The sequence below is a fragment of the Danio rerio genome, chromosome 8, assembly GCF_052040795.2.
Source record: "Danio rerio strain M-AB ecotype USA chromosome 8, GRCz13ab, whole genome shotgun sequence".
Classification (NCBI taxonomy): Eukaryota; Metazoa; Chordata; class Actinopteri; order Cypriniformes; family Danionidae; genus Danio; species Danio rerio.
The window spans coordinates 20,479,248-20,497,031 of record NC_141028.1 but is presented as its reverse complement, the minus strand read 5'-3'; the positions used below and the strand labels follow the sequence as shown (position 1 = coordinate 20,497,031).

Here is a 17,784-nt window from a genome sequence, read left to right as displayed (position 1 = left end):
ACAAAACGGATGAGGAAGTCTGCCAGTGGAGTTGCTAGTTCAATGAATTTAATAATATATCAAATGAATTGGTTGTGGATATATTTGGAGAAAACTCATGATAACATTTAATGAAAATGTTCTCTGGTAAGTGTTTCTGCCATCTTGGCAACAACATCTCATTGTTACATCTCGAATGGTTTTATGTATAACAGCAAGTTGAGCCCCTTCATCTTAAGCCCCATCTTGCAGTCCACAGATACACTTGGGTTCATTTGACGTCAAAGTACGGTTTGTTTAGCTACTGTTAAAGATGTCTTCTGAACTCAAGTGCGCACCCACGAACTGTACCCATGTCTGCCTGTAAGAGGTGGTTTTGGGTCCAGTTCACTTTTAATATGAATGCAATCGTACCATAATGGAAACGAACAGTCAACTATACAAACTTTAGTCTACATCAGATACGTGGCTGGCCAGAAGTGCACATTAATATTGCAGAATTTTTCAAACTTGGGTTTGGACAAGGCAATTGAGCCGAATGTGAAAACACCCTAAGATAAATTCTATTGGCTGTTTTATTAAAGGGGAGGAGCTAATGTATGCCCTGCCCTGTCTTCATATTTCAGTTCAAATTAAGTCACACATTGAAAAAAAAAAAGCACATTTCAAAGCACTTCAACACCTTTAACATTCCAGCGTCAGCATATCGTCACATAGAATCAGATCCTTTATTAAGTACAGCAACTTGAGGCATTTGCACAGGAAATCAACATCTTCAACACAGAATACAGTGTGGCATAAAATGCATAAAAGTACCAGGTATAGGTTCATATGCAGGTCTTGTAGTGTTCTTCATTCATGAGAAGGGCTCGTGGTGAGCACATACAGTGTAAAGTCTACATTAAAATGAATCAGCCCCTGCTTGTATCTCCATACAATGAACGTGTTGTGAAAGAAGCCCTGTGCGAGGGATTGTTTGGGCCTTTTCTTGTAAACGCTGCAGTCTTATTCTGCTTGGAATGGTAGCTTGGTAAACCACACCTCCTCCTCCACATTTGGAAGTCCCGCCCCTCCTCTTAAAAACCACAGCTTCTCGGTCCACTTCAACCAATCGATCAATCAATCAATCAATCCCTTTTACTTGTTTGTGTGAAGTCAAGTCACCCTCCTTCCACTTTTAAAGCATCTTTCAGTAGAAAAAAGTAAATACAAGTGCAGGAAGCTCCTCAAGAGGTAACACAGGGTGAGTCCGATTGGATAATATTTATTTGTTCTGTGTGGTACGGCTCAGTTATTGCTGGGTGAAGCTGAGGGCACAAGGGAACCGAATCGTTGGTTGATAGGAGGGAACTGAATGTTTCATGATGGAACAGAAAATTAGGAAGAATGAGGTTCATGGCCGGTGGGAAAGAGTTGTGGTGAAGCTCAAGTGTTGCGCGGCATCTCGCATTGTTCACAGCGGTGCAGAGCAGGGTGGTTAAGAAAAGTGCAGCTTTCACAGTTCCATTGAGCGCCTTCGAAATCCTCGTCTCGTTGCACAGCCGTAGGTTTAGCTAGTTAGAGGAGACAACGGGTTATGAGATGGCACACATATTTATTTGTTGCGGCTGTGAGCTAAATTTGAAGGCTTGAGGGAGCTTTGGCGGTTCTGTCACACCCATTGACAATTTAGGCCACTGGCCCCGCATGGCAACAAAAGAGTGATGAAAATAGAACGAGGGTGCAAGAAACACTAGATCATAACAAGAAATCTAAAACCCTCCACTCCACAGGAGTAGTCAGAGGTCAGGACGAATTTGACAGGATATTCAGAGAGCTAAGAGCTAATTTTAGCACAAGGAAGGATGGTTTAGAAATTACATGAGGTATTTTGGTGAAAAACTAATTTAGTATGTTGTCGAGTGTAGCAGAGGAACAAAACCGGTAAGTTTAGATTCAACTCGGTACGATTAATTGGTGCATTAAAGTGATAGTCCACCCCAAATCATCATTTATTCACCCTTTACTTGTTTAAAACCTATTGAGTTTCTTCCTTCTGTTGAACACAATAGAAGATGTTTTGAAGGAAGCGGTATTCTAGCTTTCTTCAAAATATAAAGAGATATATAAAGCCGTCTGAATTTTCAGTCGAAAACAAATATTTTTCTCAACCTCCTTTGTTTATGTTGATTATGTCACTTTAAAGACCATAAAAAGAACTGTTTTGGCATAAATGTGAAACTACTGAACCTACACATACAGATGAAGTCAGAATTAATGGCCCCCCTGAATTATTAACCACCCTGGTTATTGTTTTCCCTATTTTCTGTTTAACGGAGAGAAGATTTCTTCAACACAATTCTAATAATAGTTTTAATAACTCATTTCTAATAGCTGATTTATTTTATCTTTGCCATGATGACAGTAAATACTACTTTACTAAATATTTTTCAAGACACTTCTATACAGCTTAAAGTGACATTTAAAGGCTTAACAAGGTTAATTAGGTTAACTAGGCAGATTTGTGTATTTAGGGAAGTTATTGAATAATGATGGTTTGTTCTGTAAACTATTGAAAAATATACAGCAGATATACTCTGTTAAACATCATTTGGGAAGTATTTGAAATAGAAAAAAAAAAAAGTCAAGGGGGGGGGGAGGGGGGGGCTAATATTTCTGACTTTAAGGACCATGAGACCCCCACCTTTGGTTCAGGTCTACCTCAGAAGTTTTTTTCAAGTATTGTCAGTTAGCTCACAAAATGAGACACAAACTGTGAGGAGACGCATGATTTTATAGTTTACAAAGTTAAAATGCAAAGAAATAAACAGTAATTTAATGCCCTGTTACATTTTTTATTTGTAATTTCATATACAGATAACCACAATTTATTTCATTATAAAGATAATTGTGTTCATATAAACACTAGAAATTTGGACTTTTCCTTCAATCCCCGGGTCTGAATGCAGACTCCTGCCTTGTCTATTTTAACCATTAGCCCTATTGGTAATCTAGAAGATTTAGGCGAACAAAGCAGCACGGCGATGTGTCTAAATGTAAACAAACTCCTGATAAAAGACAACGTCCGCCATTTCCCAATTCTCCTACTGCTCTCCCAACAAAAATGCTTGTTGCACACAAACAGGTTTGCTGTATCGGCCCTGATAGCAACGCAGGGAAAAACATGCAACAAATCCTGTGGATCATCGAAACAAACACATACCACCCTTCATGAACATCTAAATACTGTGTGCCGTAGGTCTGTGGACGCAGTCTCACCCAGTCTCACAGCTTCGCACTCGCAGGTCTGTGTCTTGCCTTCGGAAAGCACATGCAGTCATGAATAATTAAGCAGCCGGCTCTTCTCATAGGATAAGACAACTCTGCTATGAATAATAACAAGAAATCATCTTTGCACTCGCAATTTTGCGCTACGTCGCCGATTTTGATCCTGCCCCAAAAATCATTTTAAACCCGGAAGCTGAAATTAGCTGACAAAAGCTCAAAATTATCCAGTTTTTCCAATTATTAAAGCTAACAGGTGCTAACATTCTCTTAACTGATGCTCAACACACATAAATCTGTTAAAATCTCAAAAAAGTACTCAAGGGTTTCATGAACATTTAACTGTAGGAGCCTGAGAAAAATGCTAATTTTAGAAGAAAATTTCAGATGGCGATCAACAGAATTAAAAAAACTCAAAGGTTTGAAACCAAACATAGGAGATTTAATAGAAAGTGCATTAAAATTATTTAGGCGGACTAAGTATAATTTGCTAACAATACAATATTATTTTGATTGTATTTATTACACATGTAATGATGATACTGGACACAATTCTTGTCGCCTATCTGAGTTTTAGGAACAAAAAATAATGACTTCTAGTTGATCATTTGGTATCAAAATAGGCTTATATGAAAGGCAAAGGCCTCTAGATTTTATTTTACTAAAATAAAATATGATCATGCCTCGATTTTTAATTGACTTTGCTTAGACAAAGGTCTTGTCACTTAACAGAAATAATGTAAAGTATAGAATATAAAGTCATAGTGCAGTGAAGAATTAATATTGTGTATGACTCACATGAGCTTAAAGGACTGCATCTATACATCTCTGCAATGACTCCAATACTTTATAATAAAGTCTGGAATGGCGAAGAAAGTGTTCTTGCAGGACTCCCAGAGTTCATCAAGATTCTCTGAATTCATCTTCAATGCCTCCTCTTCCATCCATGCTTAATTATGTCCTTGTCTGGTGACTGGGCTGGCCAATTTCCAGGATTGACCTTTTTTTCTTTCAGCAACTTTGACGTGAAGGCTGAAGTATGAAAAGGAGCGCTATCCTGCTGAAGAATTTGACCTCTTCTGTGGTTTGTAATGTAATGGGCAGCACAAATGTCTGAATACCTCAGGCTGTTGATGCTGCCATCTACTCTGCAGAAGGTCCAATAGGTCTTCTGCAGAATTTGTGATGATTGGGCTGCAGTTCAACAGAGATTTATCGGAAAAATCCACCTTCTGCCACTTTTCCAAATGATCAACTAGAAGTAATTAGTAGTTGCTCTTATAACTGAGATTGACGACAAAAGGTAGTGTATTTATACCTATCATTTTCATTACTGATATTTACAGATGTCTACTGAATAAATAGTGTGGTTTTTGAATGTGTACATGTAAATAATAATTTCAACAAATAAAAAAAAAATAATCCCAGATCTATTAGCCTAGGATGTTTTGGCTGAAATGTGATGTTTATAAATGCAAGCATTGGTTGACTAAATAAAAGTCAGAATTGAATTCCCACCTCTCGGAGGTACAACAGGACCAGGCTGAATATTATCATAAAAGTTGTTCATGGTTCTCAAGTCAAACTTGCCTAAAAGCAAATAAAAAAGAAGACATAAATGAAAACAATGATAGTCTTTCATTATCAGCAAAATACACATGAAATAATGCAATGAATTTTTTCAGAATTTATTTTACCTCTGGACTGCAGCAGGTCCGTCTCCTTCAAGGTGCAATCAATGTCAATCTGAAGCTGTCTGTTTTGTGACCGAATTTTGGTCATCTCCTCGGGCTAGTAAATACACACACACACACACACACATGAAGTACATGAATTTTTCACATCAACCGCACACATAAAAGCAGTTTATCTCTGTCAAACTCTTCACAGAAGCCTGTTGAACTCGGATGAAAGAGATGACGCTTGTACTGGATGGATGCATTATTTGCAGCAGTTTAACCTATGAAAAGAGATTCATTCAAAGTCTGTGAAGCATGCAGAATGAGCAGGAACCAAATGAACAGATGTGATTCGTTTCCACCTCATCGTTATTTGCACATTCTGCACGTACATTTTAGGTATGTATGCTTTTACGTAAGGCTCATTTGGGGGATTTGATGAGGATTTATTCATCTCCTTTATTAGTGATGAAAAGCGTGGGGGTGTGTGTGTGTTCCGCGCCCCTTCAAGATGATGCATTCACACGCTATAAAAGCCTTGTATTTTTTTCTCTCTCTTACCCGAGGGATCAGGCTGGTGCTGTTCACCCGTCTGAAGCGTCTCTGCAGGGCGTCGAATTCCATTTCATTCACTTCCGCCTTCAACTGATCCAGTTTCTGGCGCTCCAGCATGAGTTCTTTCATCAGACGCTCCATCCGAGCACGCTGGTGCAAGAGTAGCGCTGAGGAGGAGACATATGGAGTTAGATACAAGATTGAACAGCACTTCCACACATACACCCAATATTGATGCATAGAAACGCAATAACCAAATGCAGAGGAGTTGAATATGCAGGTCTACTCTGGACTGGAATTGACCATTTTGACATGGAAGGGTCTCCACAACCTATCACTAGCTTTCATAAATGATGTTTGAAGATACATCTGCTACAATGGATACTGACTCTTCAATTATTTTAAGAGTTTGATGTCACAAACCTTTCAAACATTGTCAGATTCATTAACTAGTTCTTTGGATAGAAATTACAGGGGGTTTTGCACCAGGTAATTAAGAACTAGCCAACAAGTGGGTGCCTTTAAGAATTAGATTTCCCCTTGGGCCGTTTTTCGGTTATATTCCCAACTTCACCACTAGGATCTCTGAAGTGACTTTTGCTAGCTGACAGTGACATCAAACGTGGCATTCAAGGCTGGAGTAACTCATGGCTGAAGTGGTGTTTGTGTTGTGTCATCATGGGTTTCTTGATGATGGAGATGAAATGAAGACACAAGTTATTGTAGGGATGCTCATTTCGGTTAATTCTGCTGAATATTAACAGTTAACTGCTCAGATTAAAATAAAATAATTATTTAATTAAAAAATGATGTCTATTTTGTGTCTGACACATTAAATATTGCATTTAAAAATACAGATTTATTTTAACATGCAAACATATTAACAATAGAACATTTTCACGCACATGCAGTGTTTCCAACAGCATAGAATAAAATAAATAGTCCTGCCCTAGATATTTTTCACTTAAATAACAAATTTACAAACAAAAACACTGACTGAATCCTTTTTAAGAACCTGCGTAGGCTGTTTTTCCCCATCATATGCTTTTTTTCTTCCACCACAACTTCTTCCATCATCATTATTATAAAATTTTACAGGGAAGCCAACATGCTTTTATACACGTGATTTGAACGCGGGAGGCGATCTCTCTGCAGTTATTATAAATGTTAAATTAACCTACAAGTTCAAAAAAGGTTATTAATCCGCAGGTCACATGCATTTCGAACTGTGGGTTGTGATCCATATAAATCACTGATTAAGGCTGATTTATACCTCTGCTTCCGTAAAATATAATGCTACGGCGCAGCCTACGCGTAGACGCATAGCCCTCGCCGTAACCGTCACTGACGTGCACCTCTCAAAAAAATGTAACTACACGTCACAACGACGCGTAGCGCAAGCTTGGAAGCGCTGAGGAGGGTTGGGTGGGACCGTCGGCTTGGAAGCGCTGAGGAGGGTGGGTGGGACCGAGAGCCGCGCGAGCCCGTTGGAGTGTTTACAAGTGTCGACTGTTTTACAAGGAGCTCCGGATGGAGACTGTTGCTTTGTGTTTACCTTATGGTTAAAGTTGTTGCATGTCCGCTGGTTCCTGCCTCGAAATTAGCGAGTTTGAACCACTTGTACATTAAGAAAACGTTCAGAAAAAACCAAACAGCAGTGAAGAATCTCAACACAGAGGAACATAAACACCTACTGCCAGCTAGCGTTTCAGAAGTGTTATTGCATAGCAACAGAAACAGCGCGCAGAAGAATGAATGTACAGCTACGCACGCTGCATGCGCCGTGGGTCACGCCGATCACTTGACGCAGAAGTATAAACCATTCTTTAACCGTGGTCCTTTACACCCCTATAGAGTGCGTTCCTAAAAACACAGCTGATTGGCCATTGCATTCACATGCTCGACAGAAATGACTAAGATTGGCCTTGAAGGTCAGCCACTCTTCATCTTCACGTCACGCCAATCAGCAAATCTGTCAACGAGCTGACACACGAACGATCTGCTAATGGATTGCCAGATCTAAGTGGCTTTGAAACGCTTCATGTCCCTGTAGCTGTTTGAACTTTGTGAATAGTGGTGAACTGATGACCTCTACAGCCAATCACAGTCATTTCTGCTGGGAAAATCAGCTGTGTTTAAGAACGTGCTCAAATTTTAGCAGGAAATCGATGTTTTTAAAATTTCAGTACTAATTGGTACGGAAGTCAGTACTTTTAACAACACTAATCTAAAGTAGAAGCTAATTAAAAATTTCCAAAAGATGTTCCCATAACTAAACCTGCTAACAGCTCCTGCAGTGCAAACATAAAAAAGTGTGTAAAACTTAAACCAATTGTTCTTTTGGAATAGGCTATAAAATTCATAGAAAACACATTTGGATTTTTTTATTTCATGCAGACACTAAAATGGAACATCTCATCTAATAATGTCATAAGCAGATCCATACCTTGAGTATATGCATAGTCATCCGAGCCGGAGCTGGACCGTCTAGGCATGCAGTTGATCTGGTTGGCGATGCTCCCCGGCAGCGCAGAGATGGGCAGGATCGGAGGAGGGGCACCATGCCGCTCGCCCTGGTCCACTATGTTAAGAAGTGATTCTGTCTCTACCGGTGGAGAATTTGATGAACCCTGCACCTGCCTCGGGGAAACTTTGATCTTAATGAAGGCGGAGGGGGCAGGCTGAGGAGAGGATGTAGGCCGGGGTCTCGCCACAGCCTGGTGGGCATACATTCCTTGATGAATGGAGGCCCCTGGAGGTCCTGCCATACTGATGGCCCGCGATGGGGAGCTCGGGGAAGGGCTGGTGGCCATATAGAGTGCTCCCTGTGGAGTGTGTACTGGGGAATTGCTCCTTGGTCGCTGTCCCTCCAATGTGATCTCTATCTGGTTCTTCATGGGGCCTTTGGAGGATATAAAAGGCCTCTGGGACACAGGGGTTTGCTGGTAGGACAGCCCCGGAAGGGTGGGAGGGCTTATGGGTAGAAACACCTGTGGCGGCTGCTGGACCTGATGTTGGGGAGAGCTGTAGGGGGACTGGTACGTTGGGGTGGCGTAAGGAGACTGCTGGTACATGGACGTTCCAGATGTGGACCAGGGAGTGGGTTGAGGACTTTGAGACGGTGATGGACGCATGTACACAGTGTTCCCGCTGGTACAATAGGTACCAGGTGGGATTTGCAGAGCTTGTGGGGCAGAAGGCATGTTTTGGGAAAGGGTCACTGTTATAGGAGTCATGTAACGTGAGACTGGGTGGTAAGTGGGCGACATGCCTGGAATGCTAGGTGGAGGCGTGGGGATGTTTGATCGTGATTGATCAGTTTTAAAGAAGGGGTTATATCCGGGTGATGGAGCCATAGTAGCGGGAGCAGAGAGAGGCTCGGAGAAGCCACTTCGAGGATGCTCGATATGCCCGTCGCTGGAACTGTGGACCAAAGCTCGGCCACCAGGATTATTTTTGACCCCATCAGGAACAGGGTAGCCTACACTGATACGCAGCATGTGGTTCCGGTTTAAGTGCAAGTCATCTGGGCTGTGGTACTCCTCATACAGGTATCGATTACTCTCCTGAGCCAGCAGGTGGTAGCAGAGGTCTGCATTATTGTTGTTCTGAAGAGGAAATTTAAGATGCGAGTTAAACAGGTTCTTGCACCTGACACCACTGTGACACACAGTAAAGGCATTCGGACAGGATGACACAGCAAAAATAGTCAGCAATAAAACTTCACACTCATTGCATACCAGGTGTACATACTAGTGTTGTCAACATACCAGATTTTTATATTATAGTGGGGAAAACAACTAATTTAATATATATTTATCAATTTTCCCAGAGATGGGTTGCGGCTGAAAGGGCATCCGCTGCGTAAAAACGTACTGGATACGTTTTTGGTTCATTCCGCTGTGGTGACCCCGGATTAATAAAGGGACTAAGCCAAAAAGAAAAAGAATGAATGTATATTTATTAATTTATAAGAATAGCAAGATTTTGATTTCATACATTTTATAAATAGTGTTTGAAATAACTTTCTACTGTGAACTGTTTTGGCTTTGTGTCACAAAATAATGCAGAAATGATAAAGGCTATGTCTATTAGCACTGTAATGAACGTTATAACGAAAACTCTGGGATGGCTTGACAATCACAATAAACCATATAGTTTAGCAACATTATAAAGTTTCACTGGGAGACAGTAGATCTTTTGTAACTTGCTCAAAGAAAAATAGATAAACGCTGTGTTGCATTTTATTCGGAGTGACAGATTAATGAAAACAACAAGACAATAAATGCCATAAACAAAAATGTTGAAACATTCGCTGGTCTAAAGCCCCGTTTACATTAATACGTTTAAGCTTTAAAACACATAAGTTTTGCTACGGTTACACCTTCCGTTCGGAGTTTTCGAGTCCCGAAAATGGAGCATTTTGGAAACGCAGAAGGAGCGTTTTAAAACAAAAACGGCCTCTTCAGCATGTCAGCGTGAATGAGGGAAACCGGAGACATCTGAAAACGAAGGGAAGGCTGCAGACATACCTGAGTGGGGCTTTTTCTCAATATCAAGTACACAAAGTTCAGATTTTGCAAGTTTATAATGAACTCCAGTGGACACATCAGGTAAATCGTCAAATGTAACGGCAGTTTACTTTTATAACGTCATTCACCCTGGCATTCATCTTAACAATAAACTGACAACATGACAAAGCAATGTCTCTTTTATTTTATATATTAACAGCTTAAACATAACAGACAGCAAAAATGTTTAGGCATCATGTACATATTTATATGACCGTCATCTTCACTGTCTGCAAATCAATCACAAAACAGAGCCTAATAACGGCCTCCTTTTATTTTTATTGAAAATATGAAACATTAGCTTGTGTCACTGTGTGTGGTTTTGGCAATATGTGCTTAATGTCAGGCTATATGCACACAAAAAAGATTATCAGACGAAATGCATGGTGAAATATGAATCAGCCGACTCTTTTGCTGAACATAATAATCAAAAATAATTATAAAAGTATAAAGTAAAATAAAGTTATGCAATAAAGGAAATAAAGACAAGCAATCGGTCAAACGTACGAAATCAGTGTATGCAGTTACATCAATGAATAAGTATATCACCTTATCTTTGCGCTCAGCCAAAACAGGTTATCTGAGAACAAAAAGGCTAATACATTCAAAAGACTGACTTATTAGATATAAGTCTACACAAGATGAATTATAGATCACATTTAACAACTACAGGGAGATGAGATCCAGTGGCAGATTCGGGATTGACTGGCTGATGTTTGGCTGCTCTCAGCCGTGCTCGGAGTTCCTGATGATTGCCTGGAGCTCAGATGCAAGATTACGCTGTAGCAGCTTTCAGCGCATGCCAGAGTGTGTGTATGGTCACGTGATGTGTGTTTTCAGCGGTGTAGTGTGGACGGAGATCTTTTTAAAACCGCTAGATGAAACACCAGTGCGAATGTGGATCGTTTTTCTTCTAAAACGCGGTTTTAAAATGAAAGCGTATTAGTGTAAATGAGGCCATGATTCAACCATATAAATACAGATATCAAAAAAACATGTCAGCTGACTAGCCACTTGCACTAGGAGGGCCATTATTTGTCCACCGCCTGTTAGTAAGAAAGAAAATGCTGGGGAATATTCCTAAAATCTATATGTCTTCTGTATTGTAGAATGGTTCTTGTTAAACTAAATGCTTTAAACTCAAAATGAAAAAAAAAACAAAAAAAAAAACAAAGCATTTAAGAATATCGCTGAAATCTGAAAAACAACAAAAAATTCAAACATTACGTAAAAATATTACAAAATAATATATAAAATAATGTTAACAATAATATTTTGTTACAATATTTGCACTAGAATCCAAAAGTAATATATTTTCACTTAGCCACTAATATAATGCATTATGGATATGCCATTTTAGTAACACAATATTTATGTGAAATTACATTATAACACTAAAGGCTTTTCTGTCATTCAAATTCATTTTTGTATCTTAAATAAGTCAAAGTACCTTGAAATTATGTCACAGCCACCCTATTTTGCTGGTTCTCACCTGAAGAAGGTACTGAGAAACTACTGTCTCTGGAATCTCTGGGAAGCGCTGCCTGAGGTCCTGCAGTATTTGATAGTCCAACTGAGGCCCTCCCTGCGCCATCATGAGCCCAAAGAGAGAGTCAATGAGTCCGCAGCCAGGAGCGCAGCACCTGCTCTCCTCTCATCCCCTGACAACACACACCAGTAACATCATGTCAGACACTCAAATCAAGCCTGACCACTCACATACATTGCCAAAACACTACCTAGGGGTGTTTGCCACAAATAGAAATTATTTAAAAACGGATGGTTCTGCTATCAGTCACACACGATTGACAGTTTACTTTCACTTTCACTGCATGGAAGACGCATTAAAAATGTAAATATGAAAAACTGTATAAATGTTTATATATGCATATTGCTCAATCACGTTTTAAATAAACAATATGTTCAGATTCACATTAAAACAACAAACCTAAGCAAAAAGGGATTTTTGTGACCAAAACATAAAAAAAATCTTGTTAAAGTACTCAAGATGTAGATGACTTTCTCCCATGAATAGAATATTAAAGATGATTTTGGTCTTAATCTTTGGTGACTTATAAATAGAAAACTGACAGATATTTTGTTTGTTTAATCATTAAGATAAACCCCTTGAGATGTACCATCTCATTTTTAAGAGGGTCCTAAAATTATCCACAATCACATAATAACACAAGACAAAAACAAAGCATACATTACATAAAATCCAAAACAAACATTAAAAGGGGAAGTAGCATACATTTATGCGTATACATGGTGCAAAAAGATGTAAAGATCAGTGAATCTAATCACCACATAAACGACAACATCCTCAGAAAAAAAAAAATAGTACAGTCCAAAGTAAAATATGACAGCAAAGTTTGCTTAAACACCTTAAATGGTGCAATAGATCTAATGTTAGCAGGTAAATTATTCCTTTCTATGGGACCCTTAAACATAAAAGCTCTTTTACCAATAGATTTTTTAAAATGAGGAACAAAAAACTAAGTCTGAAAAGAATGTCTCACTTGATAATTTAAGGGAAAAAAATACAAAATATTGTTGGAAATAATAAGGATACTTAAAATGAATACATTTAACTATAAATTAAAGCCAGTAAATATGTCGTATTGTGTGCAAAGATGGCCACTGCAGTAGATCATACATTTTACAATGATGTGTATTAGGCATGGGCTGGTATAAGATTCTGACAGTATGATAACCTTGGATAAAAAAAATCATGGTTTTACGGTATTGTGCTCACTGCCCTAATATGTGTTTTTTTTAATTGTCTGGGTAAAAAACGAAAACTTTTTTCCCCTTTGAACACAATCTATTTTATTTTAAGAAACATTTACAATGTTACAGATTTCTTTACTATTTAAAATGGCATCTTTGGATATTTTTTCTTCTGGAGATACTGTTGTCCTAAAAAATGTAAATAAAAAAAACTTACAAATACCTCAGAAACAGTATTACAGAAAATTTTGGTGGTTTTAAATACTTGACTTTTCAAAACCACGGTATACCTTGAAAACGGTTATCATCCTATGCCTAATGTGTATAAAAAGAAAGATATGGTCAGTGGTGGGAAGAGTACAAAAAAAAAATCATACTTAAGTAAAATACCATTACTTGCCTAAAATTGTTGCGCAAGTAGATTAAAAGTATCTGTTGTAAATATTACTAAAAGTATGAGTAAAAGTAGCTCAATAGTATCAATCAAATAGTATTCAAGAATAATGAGTATTACGTTGTAAAAAGCTGATGCATTTAGATGCAATTTGTGGATGTGTGTAAACGGAACATTCAGTAGTGCATTTAGTCATTGCCCAGCAGCCACACAACATCATAAGATGTTAATATTAGGTTAGATTTAGGTTGTGATGTTGGTTGACCAAGATTCAATGTCTAGCCAGCGTCTAAGAACAATGTTGTTTTGATGTCCAATAACAACATCAAATGACGATGATATTTGGTTGATTTAGGTTGTCTTGAAAAGTGACCAAAATCCAACTTCGAGCCAACATCTTAAACCAACATCACATTGACGTCAAATGCTGACATTTATTCATCAGGTATGGCAACCAAAATCCAACGTCTGATAGATATTTTATATTTGGTTGATTTTAGCTTGGACGTTGAACATCAGTACCCGATCAACTCGATTTTCGTTTCCAAACAAAATGCAGCATGCCCGAGACATCGGGGTACAATATCAATCTGACGACATGTTAACGTCTTGTGCCTGCTGGGTGTTTAAGGCCATTTCAGTCATCATACAGTAAACATCTGTCATCTTTTTATCAGTGGCATGCATCTAAACTGTCTCTGGGTCAATGCGTGTAAAGATCTTGGACACTTTTAATGCTTCCAAACAGTTTGCTGCAGTTATAAATCGCCCATGTCTTGAGGTAGTTCATTATGATGCGATTTACATTCTTTGTGTGATTTGATTGGACAGCAATCACAGGACAGATTTTTCTAATCCCCATAGACAAGAAAACAAAGTAGTGACTGCAGGTTGAAGGAAAGTAGAGGAATAAAACTATCGACAAAGCACTAAAATGTACTCAAGGGAAAGTAAAAGTGCACATTTTTCAAACTATCCTGAGAAAACTACTCAATTACAGTAGCTTGAGTATTTTGTTACTTAACACCACTGAATATCTAGCAGTGAGGGTTAAGAAAACATACAGAGGCAAAACAAAATTACTACATGAGGCTCTTGATGAAACATTGTTATTAAATGAAAAATGCTTTTAAATCAAACACTCTTACAAAGTGAATCAATCAGTGTTTGCTAGAAACTGCAATTATTTACAACAAAGGCAAACTCAAATGTGATCAAACACTGTTTGTTTACAGCATTCAGGATTAGCACTATATGGTTTAAAATACAGTACATGCCTTTATTGGTCTCTATGTAAAGAACTGTGGATTAAGGGTAATAATGCTTTAAAATCACGTTCAGCTTCTTCCACAGACTGATAACTATTCTTCAAAATACCTCAATGTATTGTCAGGAGCCTCAGCTATTCATTTTGTATTGACTCTGTGTTTTTGACTCCCAAAATGCTGCTAGTGGTCGACTTCCATTCATTTATCACCCAAGACCTACGGTTTTAGCTAACAAACTGTTATTGTCAGCAAACAGAGTCACTTTAGTGTTAGATGGCCAGAGTGTGAGAAGATAATAAGCTAATTCTTATTTCTGGGTGAACTACCCATTAAACTGTAATTTTATTAAAACATGTACATTATAGAGTGTTCTCTGATATTCATAAGCACTTTGTAGCATGTAAAAAAGCTCTAATTATTAACATACATATGATTGTACTATAAGTGGCTATAAAATAAAAATCAGCACCTAATTGCAGCTTTTGGCTAAGTTTGTCTTTAATTGAAACAGATGTGTGCTTTTTAGATGTTTTTTTCTTCTCCTCTTTTATACACAAAAGACATGAGCAAACCTTTACATTAAAAATAAACTATTTCAACTTAAAAAGAATAAATCCCCTGTTCTATCTGTTATTTCATATGTCAGGCTGTACAGGGTTAAGGTCGCTTATGCACCAGACGGCCGGAGACTGCCTGCGCTGCCGCAGTGTGAGCATGGCGCGCTGCTGGACGGAAGCTGAGCCTTCATACCTGCACCTGAATAAACTGCCACAATGGTACCTCACAGGTGAATCGAGTGTTAATACAAAGCTAAAAGTCTCGTTTGGTGGTGGCATCCTTGAAGAGTACTGTGTTTAGCGATCTCACCACAGGCAACGACCTGGATGAAACCTTAGACGTGAACAGCGTTCACGTGCACAACTCACAGTTCCGCTCCACCTCATCTATCCAGTCATATGACAGGTGCAACGGTCTAAAGCATAATTACAGCGCTGTTAACACCTTATTAAACACAGCACAAGCATTTTCAAAGAATGAAACGCCATTCTCAAACTACTCTCAGTGACACATAAGCATATAAAATTGAAATTATACTAAATCAGCCTAATATATAAGGTTACAGTAACACCGACCAGCTAAATTATAAACCCTAGTAGTTTAGTTTTTATCGACGACCTCAACTTCATGAAGAACTGAAACTGTCAAGGGAAAGCAACCCCTCATGACAACACAAACAAAGCGCAGGTTCGGTTCAGTTCAGCACTGTCTGCTAGCTAAGCATCTATATAACACAAGCTGCAAGCAAAAACTAGCAAGAAGTCCAGCAGTGACAGTTCTGCCCGATAAGTTACCTGCGTTTAGTGCCTCCTGATCGCCGTGAAAGCACGACGAGCCGCCGGTAAATCCGTTTAAGAGCTACAACTCAACGCTATTTTTAAGTACATGATGACAAAGATAGAAAGCCGCGGATCAACACAGACAGCAGCAGCTCATTACAAAACAAACACTTCCTCGTCGTTTTTAGGACATGTACATACTGTGATTTACACAATAGTCGCCCATGCACGTTATCATCCACAGGATGAGAAAGAGAAAGAAAACACACACTGGTTGTTCATTAAACGTTAGCTTTAGCATAGTAGCTAACCGTCCGGTTTTTAGCTGCAGGGTAAACGGAAACGGTGCGCGCGTCACTCCAGCGTGTTTATCTGACTGACGTCTAAGTAATCCTGCACGCGATACCCGCCGAAAGCTTGCTGACCTAGTAAAAAAGAACAAGCAGCAGTATATGCAAGCACTTGCTGTCAGTTTCGGTGCAGTGAAAGCGGCAGCTGGCTGTTCGCTGTGCTGATAACAGTATGTGTGCGCCAACATACCGTGTGCCGGAGCCTCACGGCCATTGACCGTCCAAGCAAGGCTTTTCACAGGGGGTGTGTCACCGGACGGGTGAAGTGATCGGAAATGACAACAATTCACCGGGTTTCTACGGGGAACACGTCGGCTAGTACAGTCGCAACAAAATTGTCGTCTTCACTTACGCCTATTTCTCTTCCTCTCTCGTTCCGGTTAGAAGTTTCTGCAGTAGCGATTGACGGCACATTTGTGCCCTCTGTCGACCTGGGGCGGGAATTAAAACATTGCCAAACAAAAACTATTATCGCAGTCAAATTTAGTAGATATTTTTGTCATTATTAATGTGGAACATTACAAATATGTGCGAACTCGTTAACTCTATGGAAATCCAGTGAATATAATAGGATGCCTCCATATCGGTTGTTGCTAGATTAGATAACTTATGGTTGCGCCGCGGTACCTATTATTATTTATGGTATTTATTAAAATACCTTATAAATCGTATTTTATTAAGGCGTACCTCCACCTAAACCTAATCGCCGCAGCACTGTAAAAAATGTATTATTGTTATGTAGTATTACAAAAAAAAGAAAAAAGGATGCTATAGTGATGAGTGTATCCGCAGCTGTATCAAGACTTCCCCATGTCTGTCTGAGTAAAGTAGATCTGTGTGTCTAAGCGTTTTACCACAGACTGTAAAATATAGCTTTTTACCGTGAGTAAAATGTTCATATATTGTCATATAATTATAAAAAAGTAACACATTATTTGAAGGTGTCCACATGTTAAATGTATTAGTACAATTAATTATGAATAACTACATGCAACTAACCCCCACATTTTAACCATAACCATTTATTTAAAATGCTTCATGCTTAAGTCAAGTGAACAGTTACACTATACCAAGAACACCTTAAAATAAAAAGCAGAAATTATATATTAGTCAAAATAACGTTTTCATTTGTGACTGAAAATCAGGCTTCTTCTAGTAAATTGAGTTTCTTAACTCTTTAGAAGTTCAACCATTAGTATTGTGCTGTCTAAAACGAATACACAAATCTAAATTTCTTTTTGTAATCTTGACTAATTATCATTTTGTGTTGTAATTACGACACATATAAAATTACAAATACAAATCAGTTGTCCAACTTTGTCATTTTTATTGTGAGGCAAAACTTATTTTGCAATACAATTTAGTCTAGTGTTTGTCCTAAAAAACATTCTTAAAAATTGTACACGGTAAAATATTTCAGAGAAACAGCCTACATGTAATTTGTTTAGAATATACTGAAATGTTAAAGTATAAAATGTTTTAAAATAATCAAAAATGTTTTTTTTTTTTTGCCAAGTCGTTATTAATCCAGAGGTCTTTGACATTTGATTGCTATCGCACACCAGAATTTATGTTTAATAAATCATTTTCAGTGTAGTTATTTTTCAAAGCCTGATCCAGGATATTAAAAAAGCATCAATATTTAGGTGTCAAA

At 38.4% G+C, this 17,784-nt stretch overlaps 1 protein-coding gene across 3 annotated transcripts; it reads right to left on the bottom strand.

The window, feature by feature from the left end:
- Positions 1-683: 683 nt before the first annotated feature.
- tab3 (TGF-beta activated kinase 1 (MAP3K7) binding protein 3) lies at positions 684-16,501 on the bottom strand. Of its 3 annotated transcripts, none has more exons than NM_001045105.1 (7): positions 16,321-16,468; positions 11,541-11,709; positions 7,924-9,085; positions 5,484-5,644; positions 4,941-5,034; positions 4,762-4,833; positions 684-1,532 (listed from the first exon to the last, which is right to left on the bottom strand). In NM_001045105.1, the coding sequence occupies exons 2-7, from the start codon at positions 11,643-11,645 to the stop codon at positions 1,405-1,407; spliced, it is 1,722 nt and encodes a 573-aa protein (NP_001038570.1). In that variant the 5' UTR covers positions 11,646-11,709; positions 16,321-16,468; the 3' UTR covers positions 684-1,404. The 3 variants fall into 3 exon arrangements, with proteins under 3 accessions (NP_001038570.1, XP_087119792.1, XP_087119793.1); XM_087263666.1 differs by having other exon boundaries at positions 689-1,532; positions 15,796-16,501; XM_087263667.1 differs by having other exon boundaries at positions 689-1,532; positions 7,924-11,245; positions 16,321-16,501.
- Positions 16,502-17,784: the final 1,283 nt, after the last annotated feature.